Genomic DNA, 17,186 nt, shown 5'->3' on the forward strand with positions numbered 1-17,186 from the left:
GACTTGACTCAATCTTTGATTCGATCAACTTAACTTGACCTTCAATTCGAGAAAATTCATCTGAACATTCGATCGGGACCAACTCATCTCGACCTTTATACCAGGCTAACTCAGCTTGGTTATTTGGCTTGAGCTAACTCATATAGACTTTCAATCTGGGCAAATCACTTTGACCATAGACTCGAGCTAACTCATTTGGACCTTTAGTTCGGGCATACTCGTATTACCATTTAATCGAACACAACTCAACTTAATTTTTAGTCTAGACTGACTTGGCTTGACTTTTCATTAAGACTGGTTCCTCTTGATTCCACTTTTCAGCATTAATGTTCCTCCTAATTTGAAGATATTGAACTTTGCTATCATTGTCTCTTTCTTTTTTAACTTGGTTCTTGTTATGTGATAAAAGAAAAAATAAAACTACAAATACTTGACATAAATAACTAATTTTCAGAGAAAAAGAAGAAGTGAGGATTAAGTTTATGATTTTATGTTCAAACCATAATTAAATAATTAAATCAAAGGCAGGATTTATTGAATTTTTGTTTACTTGTTAAAATTAATTTAAAAATTTGAAATTAGCATTATTTGAATCATTACTAGAAATACTAAATTTACCAACCAAAATTTATCGACAAATGAAAATCTGTAAATAATATGCAATTACCAAAGAAAATTAGTAACAAAATTTGATATTTCATTTATTAATGGAACTTTTCGTCAATAATGAGTGGGTAAGGAAGATATTTGTTGTGAAAAAATGGGTATTCTAAAAGGTTTCTCTTTCATCTTAACTGCATCCAAAAGTGATGCCTAATCCCATGCCACATGCCACGAAAATAGGAGATTTTCAATGAACTTTATGCACAATTTTTTACTCCTTTTTAAAATTTGTTTTCACACTCAACGTGGCTTCTCTCATACTTTCATTGAAAAAAAAATTGATCTCTCTCTTGAAAAAAGGAAAACACACGCAATAAGTTTCTCATCCTATCTTTTCTTCAATGCATCTTATTACTATTCTGTCATGGATTTATATTTTCTCTATAAGAGACTCGTTCTTACTAGTTTTGATACCTTGGAGAAGTCCAAAAAGCTCTTGTTGTACCCCAGGGGTTTGCACTTATACTACGGATAAATCCTTAAGGGTAGTGTTTTTAGACTCCTCAGGAAATCCTTTATAATTTGTGTTCTTATCAATTTTCCAAGCAGGTTTCCCTACGATCTTAAGGATTTACTAGAAAAAAAAGGAATTATAGGATATGTACGTGGAAAAAGAGTGAAGCCATGTAGTGTTGAAACACATATGTGCACCCACATTGGACCCTTTGGAGGAGAAGAGTGAGAGGAGGACCTGTGGCAGATTCTCCACGTGTGAAGGGCTTCTTGTTCTGATCCGCAAATTTGCATCATGAGAGAAGGAAATAGGTCGTAGTTGCAAATGGATGTGGAAACTTTTTTATTTCATTCATTAGCTTGCGATCAAACTATTTATTCCTGCAAAGTTCTTTTCTACAGAAGTACTTATATTGAGTAAGAAGCATCAAACTTCGATATTCCCTTGCAAATCCAAGAATATACCAAGGTTAACAAATTTTTCATTTCTCCCCATTGGAGAAATTTAAATCACAATAACTCGGGACTAATGAGAAACATACATATTTTTGGCCTAAGTTTTTTTTTTTTTAACTTTATCTGCAATGGACACGATTATCTTCTCCTATGGAAGGTCTATTTGCTACCAAGACAACCCAACCCAAAGCCATTATTGAGATTTAGGTGGGAGTAGAATAAATTGGAAACATGGTCACTCCGAGTGAGACAATTACTCTTTTCCTTATAAGAAAGAGCGAAATTGGTGTCCTTCTATGACCTTAACGTCGAACCAACGGTAGCACGGTGAATGCGAGAATGATCCATACTACTCACGAGTTTTCCACATGAGCTCTTGGGTTGTTGAGATCTTCGGTGGCGTCTGCACAAGCGACCATTTCAAGCTCCACTTCAATGCGCTCATTCTCGTTGTAGTTGAACGGTAAGACAACACCAAACAACCTGTCTGCGACGCCTCTAGATGCCTCTTGTTAACTTTCATGGAGAAAACATCTGGTGAATGGGAAGGCACAGTCCCATTTAGGTGACCCAAAGAGTGCTCGTGAGGGGAATATTGATGACAACACAACGGCGATGCATATGACGGCTCCGACACTACCGACGAGGGCACTGGCGTTGTGGTTATGAGAATTGCAATGGAGAAATGGAGTGTCTCAAGGTTATGATGGGTGGCCTCTCCTCCTTATAGCTTGCATTTTTAAGGGAGAAGAACCCTTGTGCATTTTTAATAAGTTGCCTCTACGTGGACCAAGAGAAATAAATTTTTGACCTTGTGCTTTGGACTGAGATCAGACACTTGAGTGGCTCATTCATGTCCTCTTAAGGGCCTGTCTCCCAGGTTATTATTTCAATCTTAATATTTAATAATGTTGGGTGTAAGGTAATATTACTTAATTACTAAAAGGGATAAAATAATGATAATTAATTGTGATGAATTTTCACATATGATATTGATAGTAATCTAAATTTTAAAATACATAATATGTTGTACTATACCTAGGCAGTCAAGACTGATATGAATGACTACCTGACCCCAACCGCCTACGACTAGTCCTATCATAAAAAGAAGAAATGGTTAGTTAACTGCACAAGATAACGACACATACATAGCGGCTAATGTTACCTACTCCAAAGAATAACACACAAGTAAAAGCCATCAACTCCAAACTTAGGAAATCACAGTGGGATTTCTAGTGTTAGATCACAAACATGGAACTTAAGCCTGGCCCAGGCCCAACCAAAGCCTGAACATTGGCCCAATGCAATAAAGAGGGGCCCAGCCCATAAAGGGGGAAAACATATTTAATATCCCTATAAATACATATGGACCTCAACCATTAAAGGTACGCTTTCATTAATTCACTAATTTGTGATTTAACTTTTGAGAGCCTTTGCTGACTTGATCGTCAGAGTCCTTTCCGCAGGTAACCCCTAAGGGTCGAATCTGCTAACACTAAAAGAGGACATATCCAAACAAAGGAGCAACCAGTCCGAGAAGTCAACGATTGGGGTAAGATATGATTTGTGCTTTCTGATACTTTGTTATTGTTTCCGCAGGAACATATGTTGTAACATCCCTAAGGAATATTACTTTGAAAATATCATAAACAATTAAATAAATGAAAATAAATACGATAATATAAATCATTCCTCATTTATAAAATACATGTTCCCAAAACGCGGGAAAATTAAAATCGCAAATTCAAAACATTGTAACGGTTCGCAATCCAAAATCATTACAACTTATAAAAGCCAAAAGTGGCTAATGTTCCAAAACATAAATACATCAAAAATTCAAATCTTCAAAAGCCCATAACATGATCCCGCTCTCCAGTCTCAAGCGTCTCCTGGCTCACCTGTCAAAACATCTGCTCCCAGATAATAAATCATCCGATCATCGTCACACACACAGATAAGGTGAGCTATGCATATAAAACAAATTAAATATGATACCCATCCCAATAAGAATTTACTCATATATATGATAATTACAAGTCATCCACCCCTGATCTCATATTCCTTCATGAGTCGTATGCATGAAACTAGGTCTTGGGACTTTTACTGTGCCCTCACGAAACTATCCCTTTCGTGGTCCAACCCTACGAGTCAATCCTGCTCATAGTCCAACCCTACAGACTCCTCGTCTGTAGTAACACATCCAAGCTTACTCAACTTGGACCCTGGCACACACCCAATCACCATATTATGGACTCCTCGTCCAATAGTAGCCGACGGGAACATCACAGTTCCTTGCCCATCATGCGACAACGCATGAAATCACCATACTAAGGACTCCTCGCCCAATAGTAGCCGACGGGAACTCATCTAGTTCCATGCCCATCATGCGTTCAACCATTCAAGCACATCCCAAACCCCTATTGGACTTAGTCCGTCAAGCCCAAGCATAAAAAAAGTGAACTTAGTCCTTCAAGTCCACTAATCAAATTAAAAACCAATTATACAGCCACAAAACCCGTTTGGTACCGCCTAGACACCGCTAGGCGGATACTGGCATAAAACCGCCCGGCGGCCAGTACTCTACTGCTAGGCGCCTGAAACCAAACAGGAGCCATCCAGCTGCGTTACCGCCTGGCGGACACAATCCTACCGCCAGGCGCCTCCTGCTAACAGTGGCCTCTGCCACTGATTTGAACTCTACCGCTTGGCGGCCCACCCCGTGCCGCCAGGTGCCATACCAGTAGCATACAGCTACTGGTTTTTGGCATTGTTTATAGATCTTAAGGCCTCTAAATTCCAATACCAATTTCACATATTAATCCTAGTAACGAAGTACACATCACCATGCCAGAATACACCAAGTAAAATCAATTCATATCCAACCCAGAATTTATCGTAATTTAACATACCCCAATAGTTCCTCCAAAGAAACCAATTATCGTCTACAATAGTATCTCCCCCCCCCACTTACCATAATACCTGTTACTCAGCTTGTATTACCATAACCCAATGTATTACAATATATACAATTATTTCTTACTTAGCTTGGTTTACCATAACCCAATTATCTTATTCCCGCCAACTACTTCCCAAGCCTTAATCACTACCTCTTGTTGGCACCTATTCTCCTTATTTTAAAAGAGTCCAATCGTTTATCCTAATCCATCACCACCCACTTCCCTCGCAGTCCCCCAAACAAAGCAATTCACTGATCCTGTCCCAGACGTCGCCTGGCGGACAGCACGATGCCGCCAGGCGGTGTCACAGTACCTGCGCCCTCCTGGTTTTCCCTGCTACTACTACGCGTTCCCCATTTTCTTGGTTTTACTCTCAATTCAATTTACCGTCCTACACTGATTCACTCGAATTCACCAAATTACCTAGTTCAATATTGTCTCCTTCCGTGTCATATCCACTGTTAGCATTACATTAATTTATTTCCATTCCTAAAACAAGAACCCCCAAATTCCAACCTTACTTGTTCATACGTGGCTTCCTAAAACACGCTTAAATACTAATATACAACACATAAAACACACGATAATAACCATAAACACTCCTTCAGGAGTCCAATAATCACTGTATCGATCAGAAACCAATAAAATTACGCAAGCAACGTCGCACCGCCTGGCAGATATTCATCATCGCCAGGCGATTCAAGCCCAAATCAAGAACAACCACCATATATGATGTGTCGCCTGGCGGTAGGGGTTGAACCGTCAGGCGGTTTCTGGAAAAATCCAGAAACCTCAATGGAACAGTGCAGAACGACGTCAAACAGAGGAAAAATCATGCAATCCTCATATAGCAGTATATAACTATTCAAAAACACGCAAAACATACAATAAACAACTCCCCTAACCTGATATCCTTGCCCTAATTTCGAATTGAAGAGATGTCCTTCAAGCAACTCTCTTCTCCTTTGGTCCTTCTGCAAAAATGGCTTTCACTCCTAATTTTTCTCTGTAGTTCTCGCCTATATAAAGGTACCTCTCTGCCCAGATGTTTTCCTCACAATTCCAGGTCCTTGTTCCTCTCAAATTCTTCTCTCCCTCCCAATTTAACTCTCTTAATTACTCCTTTAACCTACCAAAACGAAAACTAAATAAAATGGGTTGATGGTAATGTTAATTACCATTCAATTGTTGAATTCCTCTTGTCCCTCCAACCATCCTTGACTGCTAAGTTTACTAGGGTTCCTTTAACCCTTCAAATTCAAGACAAACCTAAAAATAGCCAAAAAAAAAATAGAATTTCCTTTGGGTCCTCCAAGGTTTGAACCCACCCCCATGCACATACCAAACCAATACCAAACCATTCAACTAATTCTTATTTTATACTAATCAATATAATTCAATTATTATAAAACTCAACCACACGTTTAATATACATAAAAATAATACCAATTTAATAACACACAAAAATAACATACATAAGACTTGAACCCAAGTCGTCTCACACAATTAAGTACTCTCAACCACTTGAGCTAATACTTTTCCACATCATAATACTCCGCATTTATTAACTTAAAGATTCTCTTTACCCACATTTATTAAATAATTATTTAATTACTATTTAATTTTTCCCAGATCTTACATATGTCATTAAATATTTATATGTGGATGGCGTGCAAATGACTCATATATGCAATAAAATAGTCTCTAGAACTAAGTTGTTTCTATAATCTAACTTTGAAATATAAGTTATATTACTTTGAAATATAAGTTATTTCTAGGTGAAGCCAATGTGATTTTAGAAGTTAGAATAATAAGGAACGTAGATAGTATATTACTCTCCCAAGAACAATATTATGAATGTTGAGATACACTTTCAAGACTTCTGAGATACCTAAGAGATTCAATGAATTATGTCATTGAATATAATGGATTTCCCATTGTACTAGAAGGGTAGAATGACGCTAACTAGAGCTATGATTAAGAAGAGACAAAATCCACTAAGTTATATATTCACCTTTAGAAGTAGTGTGATTATATGGTCGCATTCCTAATCTGGTTTTTCTCTCTCTGGTGGCTTCACTGATCTCATATGATTCGCTTCCAATGAGAGTAGTGATGCTGCTGCAAAGGTGGTGTAAATGAGAGTAGTGATGATGCTGCAAAGGTGGCGTATTCACGACCGTAGGTGGCACATTCATAATGGGAGATGCGGTTCGTGTTTGTCATGATGATATAGAAGAGTCGCGCTGCTTGCTATGGGGGTCCGCATCAACGTCTTTAGTGGTTTCTCGTTCCTGCATTCGGAGCTCGCGGTAGTGATGGCAGCGATTTGAGAGTTTGTCAGTGTTTGACATAAATGCGATCTAGTGGTGAGCTGCTTCGATGACAAATTTTTTGTTGCATTGGTTCCCGATCTGTTTACGTTCGCAGGTGAAAATTGCAGGTGCAGATTGCAGGTTCAAGTTTGTGGTGGTGTTGGACTCATGGTGCAGGTGTGCTCATGGGATCTCTCTCGGGCAATGGTGCTTTGCAAGCATCAATATGGTTAGAAGTTGTTGCGATGTTTCGTGGCAAGACTCATTCAAGGAGATGGTATCTTTCTTCGTCGCTACTACATCCTTTGGTGGTTCGTGGTGGAAAAAGGGGTTTGTTGGTATTTGCGTATGGAAGGCAAAAAGTTTGCCTTGAGGGGCCTGGTTTTGACACTATTTGGGGCAACTTGCGCAACCTGAACGGAGGAGGTTGACGTTGTTGTACTCGTGGTTGTGGCTGACTCATAAGGTTCTTTGGTTGGCCATTCTAGGTTGAGGCTGACATGGGTCGTTGGGCTTAGCATTGCTGAGGTGTTGGCCTACTTAGCCACTTTCTAGTTTGGGTTAGGATCCATCACATGAATGCTAGGTTATGTGATTATAATAAAGAAATGAATAAATAAAATAAAATAAAATTAATTAATTTTGTGAAACTGACATATGTAGGCATTTGAATTAAAATTAATTTTGATTTTGATATATAAATAAGAATTCAAATTTTGGTAATTTAACTTTTTTTACGAGCATATTGAATGAAGAAGTCGCCAAAGTGACCTCTCTTGAGGAGATAGTTCGTGAGAAATGTTAAATGTTTGTGTTTATGTATATCCATGCAATTATTAATGCCTAAAGGAAGATTAATATTTGGCCGGACTACATACACACTGTAACATCCCTACTGAAAATTACTTAATTAAAATAAATAAATCAGAATTAAAATTCAAACATCGTGATTTTATTATTCGCAAACGCGGGAAAAATTTAAAACATCGTTCAATGCACCACAATTCAATTAAAGCTAAAGTAATAATCTTAACAAAATTCCAAAATCTGACAAAATAATGAAAACTTAACAACATCTCTTGATCCACGTTTGCATCATTGCGTACAAACAACACACGCAGCCTAATACCTGCAGCATTATCGCCTGGCGCAGCCTAAGCGTCACCAGGCAAAACGTTTGTGTAGACTGCTTGGCGGGACCTCCCCGTTACCAGGCGCCAGGCTCCAGTTAGACCTTTTATTGTAGGGTCTATCGCCTGGCGGAGCACACCTTGCCGCCAGGCGCCACGCGGTGCAAGAACCTCCCTAATGGTCCTCTCGCTTGGAGACACTCCTATTACCGCCAAGCACCATACCAGAAACACACCTCTACTGGTTTTGTCACCTAAAACAGACCACAATTTCCTATGAAACGTCATCACACCTTCACCCTTTATTCTAAGATTGGTGTTTAACTCCAGATACAATGCTTCCTCGCACATACTTCCGTTCCTTAGCTTTATTACATCGAACCCAAGTCCTCTCACACAACCAAGTACTTTCAACCACTTGAGCTAGTACTTTTCCATATCATAACAATTTGCATTAAATGTTATAAAGGCTCCTACTACCCGCATTTATTAAATAATTATTTAAATTTCTCGGGTCTTACGCACACTTGTGATGGTAAATATGTGATAATTATAAGGTTTTGTCTATCAATGATAAATCAATCCAGAGATGGGTTTGTTATTGGACATGTTTTATTATCAATGTTTGATCATTACAATAAGGTACCACTAGCAGTTAATACTATTGTCCAAAGACTTGATATTAATGGTGCATTAGGTGTCTTGAGATGGGTTAAATCATTATTTGAATTTATTTTTTCTTTTAGGATGTGAGCTTAATTATATTCTCTCGTACTAAATTCGGCTACAATTGCTTTTATATCTGCCAACCCAAACTCAATTTTGGTTCTTAATGGAACAAGTTTTAAGAACTCAAATGAGAACATGTAAATTGTTCTTGGCTGCAATCTTAACCTTACACTAAGGATCGAGAAATTCATTCTTCTACGAATTCTAGTATCTCTAAAGAGAAAAAAGGTTATGAGAATGATCGCTCAAATTGTGTGAGTCTTTCTTGCTCTTTTTGAGCTATTTGCTCTTGTTTATCTCTTTTCAACACCTCTAGCTTTTGCCATGTTCTTTCTTCCTTCCTTTTCAAAAATAGAATGTAGTTTTTCAGGTATTCATTAGTCATGGGACCTGCATTCCAATTAGGACATTGATGAGTTTAATTCCCATAGCCTTCATATTTGGAGCATCATAGAGCACTTGTCTTATCCCTTGGCAATGATTTTCCTGTCAAGATTGTGTTCCCTTCTTAGACTAGCAATTTTGCCATTTAGCTTTACAATTTTGGACACCAAAGCCTTGACATCCTTCACCAAGGTCAAACTCATTTGTAAGGCCTTCAAGAGGTGTAAATTTTCCTTTGTATTTTGCAAATTTGCAGCATTACATGTCACTCTCCTCGAATCATTATTCCACATGAATGTGGTGATGTATTTTATAGATTTTATTCATGTTTTATGCAATATGTTTTTTATGAAAATAAATTATGTACGAAATTTGGAATTAAAATGGATTAAAATTTCATTCAATAATAATTATTTTAAATGTTATTTAATATGTTAATTATTTTTAAAAATAAATTAAAAATAATAAATTAAGGTTTTAGTTATATAGATACATGTATAAGAAATATGATAAGTTTGTTCTTTTATTAATGTTGGTTCGATTTTATTAAATTTCCAACTTTTGTATTGTTTTAGTTTTTTTTTTGTGTATATTTTTTTATAGGTAAAATGTCAAGATTTTTTTGTCTTTTTTGTTCTCATGGTTAGATTTAAGATGGAAAATGACCAATTAAAAGGAAAATTCAGAAAAATGGACATTATTTTGAAAGAAAGAAGAAAGTATAAAAGTTCTTCTAACAATGGAAAATCATGATGAGGATGAACAATGACACCTTCAAAATTACAAAATTGTAATTTTTCTAGAGTTTCTAGAGTATGTGATGATATTGGACAAAATAAGAGGTTGTGCTTGATCTCACAACTCAAATAGTGTATGCAAACTAGATTTGTGCCTTCTTATTCATAAAAGGAAGTCATTTTGAAACTCCAATGACTTGAATAATGAGATAGATGTGTGAATGTTCACTATAGATGAAACTTGATATTAAAGAAGATAAAGATGATAAAATGGCTAGGTTCATGAGTAGATTCAATAGAGATATTCAGGATATAGCTGAATTATATGTATGACTATTTTTTTTTCTTGAAATTTTGGTTCATCAAACTATTAGAGTTGAAATACAACTTAAGAGAAAATATATGTAAAAGAGAAGTACTCATAAGAGTAACTATTATAACTTAACTTGGAAGGGCAAGAGTAGAAATGAATATGGTAAAAATCCTTCAAAGATATCTAAGGAGATTTCTCATTGTAGTTCAAGGGTCAAAAAGTCTTACATGCCTACCACTTTTACTTCGTAAAAATAAATTTCATTAAATGTTTTAAAATGTTTAGAGTATAAACACATTATATACATTTAAATCACCCTCTTTGTCTCCTTTTCCAAGCAATAATGAATACAAAGTTTCTTGTGAGAGTGAATTTTTAATAATTAGGTGAATGCTTGGACAAGTGTATAGGGTTTTGATGAGTCATAAAGAGAAAATAATTTTCATACATGATATCTAATTAATGACAAATGGTGCTTAGTCATATGGAAGAAGTTGCTTTAGTGTGACTAGCACAAGAGTGACAAAGAACATTTTATGAACAAGTGTGATGAAATTATCGTGAATACGTTTGTCTTCATCAAATTTTCTATAAAAAAAGTATAAAGATGAATTTTTGTGATATCGTGTCTATGGAAGCCAATAGTATTTTACTTGGTAGCCTATTACAATTGATAGGAAAGTATTATATGATAGCATAATCAACAATTTTTCTTTTGAGCACAAAGGCACAAGGTTACATGGAAACCTTTTTATCACTTAGAGAAGTTAACAAGGAACAAACCAAAATGAAAAAAAAAAAAAAGATGTGAAAACTATAGAGAAAAAAAAAAGATTTGAAAGATCAAGCATGCAAGTGGAAGAGGCTAAGTATTTGAAAAAACATTGGAAAGTACGACATGGAATTCTATATCTTCCCAAATTCCAACTTTTGCTAGGATAGAAGAAGATACTAGAGATGTTTCAAATAAAAAGAGTATTATTTTTAATTTTTGTGGTTTCTTTTATATATACCAAAGACTATTTTTATCTTTGTTGTTATAACGAGTATGTGCTTAACACAACTATTATCTTATTGAAAGTAATTTTTTTTTAAAAAAATGGAAAAATGGAAAAATTCCTCTTTAAAACATGACATTGCTTTTGTTTCGAGAAAATTTGAAGAAAGAATTAAAAATATAAATATTGTTTAGTAGAGTATTTTGAAATATACTATGTACTAAAAGTAACCATTTAACATTAATTTCAATATACTAATTGGATTGTTCATCTTTTATAGATTTTTTAACAAACATCGAAAGTCAACTTCTCTTAAAAAAAAGAGAGATGATATCAAGATGAATGAGAATAATCTTGATAGTTTTAACAAATAATTTAAAAAAAAGTGATTCTTTGAAGTTTTAGAATAAAATTTACTTTTATTTTGAAATTAAAATTCATATTCATGGTATTTTCTTTCATTTATAATTTTAGGAGTAAAAATTAATTCTAGCTTAGGTCGTAATTATGTCTATCGCCTAAAAGGAACTATGGTGCAGACAGACAAATGAATGCCAGCAAACAAGGAACCATTGGCAATATTTCAAGCCCAATAGGCAAGGTCAAAGTGAATCATGCATGGAGAGTGTGAGCCAATTATGGAAAACATGAAGATTATCTTTATCAAGAAGCTTTTATAAGTTGAATTATCCCTTTTATTTTTCTTCATATAATTCAGCCAACGCATGCTAAGCTATGAAATAGTATTCACTTTACAATAATTAGCATTTCAATTTTTGACGATGATTTGTCCTATAAATATCTATGACTAGTTCTTGTAAAATAACTTTTGAAGATATTGAATTAGTGAATCATTCTTGCCACCCTTGAATCCCTTAAGAATCTTAGAGACTTGTTTTGGTTCTTAAGAGTCAAAAGTGATTAAACACTTAAAATTTATCTTAGAGAAGCATGAAAGTCAATGTTACTTCAACAAGTAATGCACCTTTCTTCACTCCATCCTAAATCTTTACTCTTTTTTTTTTCGTTTCTTTAACTATCCATCCACATAATGTCTTTTTATTCTTGTTTTGCTTTATGTGTTTTTACTATAATCTTACTATTATATCAATTTGTATTTGGAATCATTAACTCTAAGATAAAAATATCATTCATGGAAAAGATTCAATTTTTATTTAGAGTTCATATTCCTATATTTAATTTATATGTTTTTTAGTTTACTATGCAACCCACTACTGAAGTTTAAATAAAATTGCGGTGAAAATCGTAAAAGTTTAATAACATTTTTTCAAACATATCAGCGCTAATTTTATATAGAATAATAAAGTCTGCTATTTAAATCAACATATTCATTATTTGTCCATACGGTAAACATGAGATAATAATAAATTGGACCAAAAATAAAAAGTATGCCACAAGTGAATATCTTAATAAATAAATATCAAAGTTCTTATTTTAGCTAATTAAGAGTATCTATCAAATATGTCTCCTTGTAGGTCTGCAGTGACAAGTGAGAATTTCAACACATATATGACTACAAATATAGAACTTCAAATAAATTAAAGGGACTGAGAAAGAAATAAATAGTTTAACTTTTAAAATAATTTTATAGATGTACTAGATACTTATTCATAAAAACTTATTAATTGATGGGTTACATAATTTTTATTAATGGAATCATAGACAAATGAAAAATTTCAATGACTTTTAACAAAGTATGCACAGTCAGAACTAAGTGTTCATTATGGTCCAATGTACGGACATAATTTGTTGTACAAGTAGAGATACACCATGACATTAATTTTTTGTGTACATATACAGAGATACAATTTTATGTACAACCGAGGAAAGAATGGTTAGGGGACCTAAAATATGTATTTACAGAAAGTCCCATTGCCAATAGACCTTCTCTACAATCCCTCCACCACTTTTAACAGCGAGGTGAAGCGTCTCAGAAGCTGGAGGAACCCCCCACAATAATGGCACTGCAACAGTCATGGTTAGCTTCTCATGTAAATCACCTTTGCTTGCCTTCTCTGCAGCAATAACCTGCCATGTAAAATGGGTTCTAACGTTCTGAGAAATTCTATTGAAACTATATCAGATGAAAACATCTGGATATTGTGACCATCAATGGAAAAGTTGCTTGGTAAATGCCTCCAGTATTACCAGAAATGAAATTGCCCATAAAATCCAGTTATCAATTAATATGTAAGTTGATACAACCAAACGAAAATGGCTGAATACAATTTTCAATGACAATTTTCTAACTGATAGAACCAGTTAATGATTGATACTGGCAGGATAATGGTCTTCCGATTCCGACTTCTACAATTTTCTAACTTGTACTTTTCAATTAAACAAGATAACAAGAATTGAAGCTTGATCGAAAAGAGTTGGTACAATTAAAGAGACAATATTGTAAGTAGAAATTTGATGGAAAACAGAAAACAACAATCAGTATGCACAGCCGTTGGCTTGCTTGTGTTGTGTACATGTGCAAAACTTATACTAATGTGACCCTGCAAATACCTAGGGTGCATTGGAGTAAAAAACTTCTTTAAGTGGCTATTTATCTTATAAAGTAGATTAAGTAGATTTAAGTTTAACTTAACCTTATCAAACATGTCTCCTCATATTGAGAAGTAGACATCTCAAATATAAAATTAAATATTGATAGCATCCGACACAATATTAGTCCAAGAAACCTTGTTAGGATATGTTTTTCATACTATCTTAGAAAGTAAATTTAGGCTTAATTTAACCTTACAAAACTTTTTCATAAGCATTCATAAGCAGAGGTTTTACACTCATTAATATAATAATTTGGTCATATCTTTAACTGATGTGAGATCTACAACAATTTATCAAGTTCTTATCAAACAATAGTTTATGACATAAATTTAGCCCCAAAATTACTGAAAGAAGTTGAAAAGAATTTATTGTAATAAGTTTTACTAAGATGCTTACTGAATAAAGTTAAAAAAAGTTTATAGGAGTAATACGTTATTTTCATAGGCTTAAATAACTAAATAAGTTCCACTAACCTCTTCCAAATACCTCCATAGAGTTAAATTAAATGGTGCAGAAAGTTGAGGGTTTTATATCCCTATTTTTTATCTATAGCATTATTCTTTAGAAATTATCCTCAGACCAGGTAGTCTCGTCAAATTTCAACAATGGTTTGCAATTTTGACGAAACTTTCTTCAACATATAATCAGAACCTGAACGCAATAGCTTTACTCAAAGAAAAAAGTATAGCATACCTCCCCACCATGCTCTAAAACAGTGTCTTCCACAACGTCACTAAGCATCTCAATGGAACGGCAGAAACCAAAAATACAAAGTTTTCTGCCCATATCAAGTCCCTGGAAAGAGGGCAATTCGTATGAGATAAGAGGGCACTTCATATATGAGATGGCAAAGGATGCTTTAAATTCTCGTATAGGAGTTTTAGTTAAAAGATCGAGGGCTCACATTAGTAGCAGCAATATCAAAGAGTGCACCCAGACAAAGACCTTGGTTGGGATCCATGTAATTACTTTCTTGAAACCGTTGGAACTTTTGTGTAGTTTTTGATTTCCCTTGCTTCTTCTGTGAAGTATAACAATATATTAGCCAATTTAAAAGAAGATAGCATTGAGATGTACTGTAAACAAGCATGGGTCAAAGATGAGAAAGGTTCAAGAAAATGCATATTGTGTCTGTGCTGTCTTGGGCTAAAAAGCTGATTCAATGGCCTAGTATTCCATATGAAACACCAAGATACCTTTTAGCATGAGAAGTAAAAGGGCAACGAGCCTAATCGTGTAACAAAATGTAGTATACTAAAATTACCAAATGAAAATCTTATAAACATGACAAGAAGCAAGTTGGACTTCAACCTATAACTGCCTTAGCTTTTAAGGTAGTTGATTTCTTGAAATAGTTTCAAAGCCTATTCAATAATGCAGTCCTTCCCCTCTTCTTATTGGATTAAACGTTCAACATGAGTTTTAGGTGGACACTGCTTTGTTTGGTCCAACTTCAACCCCAAAGAGCGTTTGCGTGAATTCTTGAAAATGTGTTAAAGTTATCACTCATCAATAAAAATCACTGTTAGGATTTTCTCAACATAAATCAAGAAATCAAGATTTTGGAGCCAAATGGATGTGGTGGACTAAACATAACCAACAGCACATTCAAGTTTCCCTCTAAGTTCTAATTGTTAAATTGTAAACAGAAAAGAATGAAATTTTACAAATCATACATCAGAAGAGCTGACACGGCGAGGAACCATGGAGCCACCGATCTGGATCAGTCCATCAGGAGTGAACAATGTAATTCTCTCCTCAGGAACCCATTGAATTTCTGAGAAGTCGCAAACATAAAGGATAACAACTCATCAACTAATTACTACATATACAACTCAAAGCAGGAAGCTTGAATCATTTCTGAACCTGATATTCATCATCTCACCTAGATGCTTTAAAATGCAAACATTGGGATAAAATCACAAGTGAAATGAATCAACACTCACAAAAATCTCTAACTATAAACGTTCAAGAAAAGGCCTTAACTTTTTTTCTTTGACTTATAGAAGACCGAATAAATTCCAATTGCCATACTTCAAGTGAAAACATTGAAAAATGAACCTCATATTCTGAAATTCAGAATCAGCGATGTTGAAGGAAAAGCGTACCGTTAACGGAATCGGACCAGGGGAAAAAGGCGAAGGAATCGTCGCCGGAGAAGTTACCGCCGGGGGAGGCTTTGGGAGCGAAATGGAGAAGGCGAGGATGAGGAACGGAAGGAGAAGGAGAAAAAGGGAAGGAGTTGTTGAAGGTCTTGGGAGGAGAACGGAACGGAACGAAAGAGAATCTGAACGTGGAGAAGCATAGTGCAGAGGTTTCTGCCATTGGAACGGAACGGAGTGAAACACACGCCACGTTAAAGAATGCTACAACGGTTCGGTGATTGATCAAAGCCGGTTTTGACTATTCAATTTATCGAACTCACCGCGCATGCGGACACACTTCTGGTTTCACGCTCAAAATGTTATTTATTTATTTATTCATTTTTATTCCTTTTTTATTTATTTTTTTATGGCTGAGAATTTCACACGGATATCGCACACACACTTCTTTTTCTTTCTTTCTTTCTTTCTTTCTTTTTTTCTCTTTTGCGTTTATTATAAGAATTCCCTCCACCAGGGAAGAAAATGATTTTTTTTTCAAAAATAAACTAGGACTAAAAAATATATCAAAATAGCATAATCCAAAGTTTATTTACGAAAAAAACTACTCTATTGTTTAGGAAAGAAAATTGCAAAACGTCTCCTATAAATGATTTTCGTTCAATATTTTTAATGTAACCTTTTAATTTAATAAGGCAATACATAATTAAAAATTATGAAAAATTATATTTAATGAATTAATATTTCATAATATAAAATACATAAGTGCTATTAAACATTATATTCCACTACTTTTATGATTTAAAATAGACGTATAAAGTTTAAAAATAGAAACTATTTTTAATATTTGAAAATAGTTTAGATTTATGAATATTATTAAAAATATATAAAAAATACAATGAATCATAATAATAATTTAGAAATAGTTAAAATATTTCATATAAAGTAATAGAGAAATTTAAACACATGGAAATTTATAATTAATTACTGTTAATATTCGATTGAAAACTGTTCATACTATTAAAGATATTATAAATTATAAGTAATAATAAGTAATATTTATTTTAACATTATACTTACATTATTAATAACAATGAATGATCTAAATTTATCTTAACTATTAAAAATTACTACTTCAATAATTTATATAGACTATTCAATTTTTTATTACTAAATATAATTGTGTAATTCATAATTAGTTTAATTTTAATTTATATTCACATATATTGTAAATAATTAAATTAATCATTAATATTAAAAGATAGGTATAATTTAATTGACCATTTTCTATCTTTTATTTTATTTTGTTTTAGTCATGCTTACTTCTTATCCATGTTGCATTTTTATTATTTACTACGAAGAACTAGATATTTGA

At 34.1% G+C, this 17,186-nt stretch overlaps 1 protein-coding gene across 1 annotated transcript; it reads right to left on the reverse strand.

Annotated features, from left to right (window-relative positions):
- Nucleotides 1–12,853: 12,853 nt before the first annotated feature.
- LOC114190220 lies at nt 12,854–16,154 on the reverse strand. The gene is made up of 5 exons (XM_028079019.1): nt 15,818–16,154; nt 15,386–15,486; nt 14,614–14,730; nt 14,403–14,504; nt 12,854–13,184 (listed from the first exon to the last, which is right to left on the reverse strand). Exons 1-5 carry the CDS (start codon nt 16,032–16,034, stop codon nt 13,014–13,016), a joined length of 708 nt encoding a protein of 235 aa, XP_027934820.1. The 5' UTR covers nt 16,035–16,154; the 3' UTR covers nt 12,854–13,013.
- Between the last annotated feature and the right edge of the window lie 1,032 nt (nt 16,155–17,186).

This window comes from Vigna unguiculata, chromosome 7, assembly GCF_004118075.2.
Source record: "Vigna unguiculata cultivar IT97K-499-35 chromosome 7, ASM411807v1, whole genome shotgun sequence".
Taxonomy (NCBI): domain Eukaryota; kingdom Viridiplantae; phylum Streptophyta; class Magnoliopsida; order Fabales; family Fabaceae; genus Vigna; species Vigna unguiculata.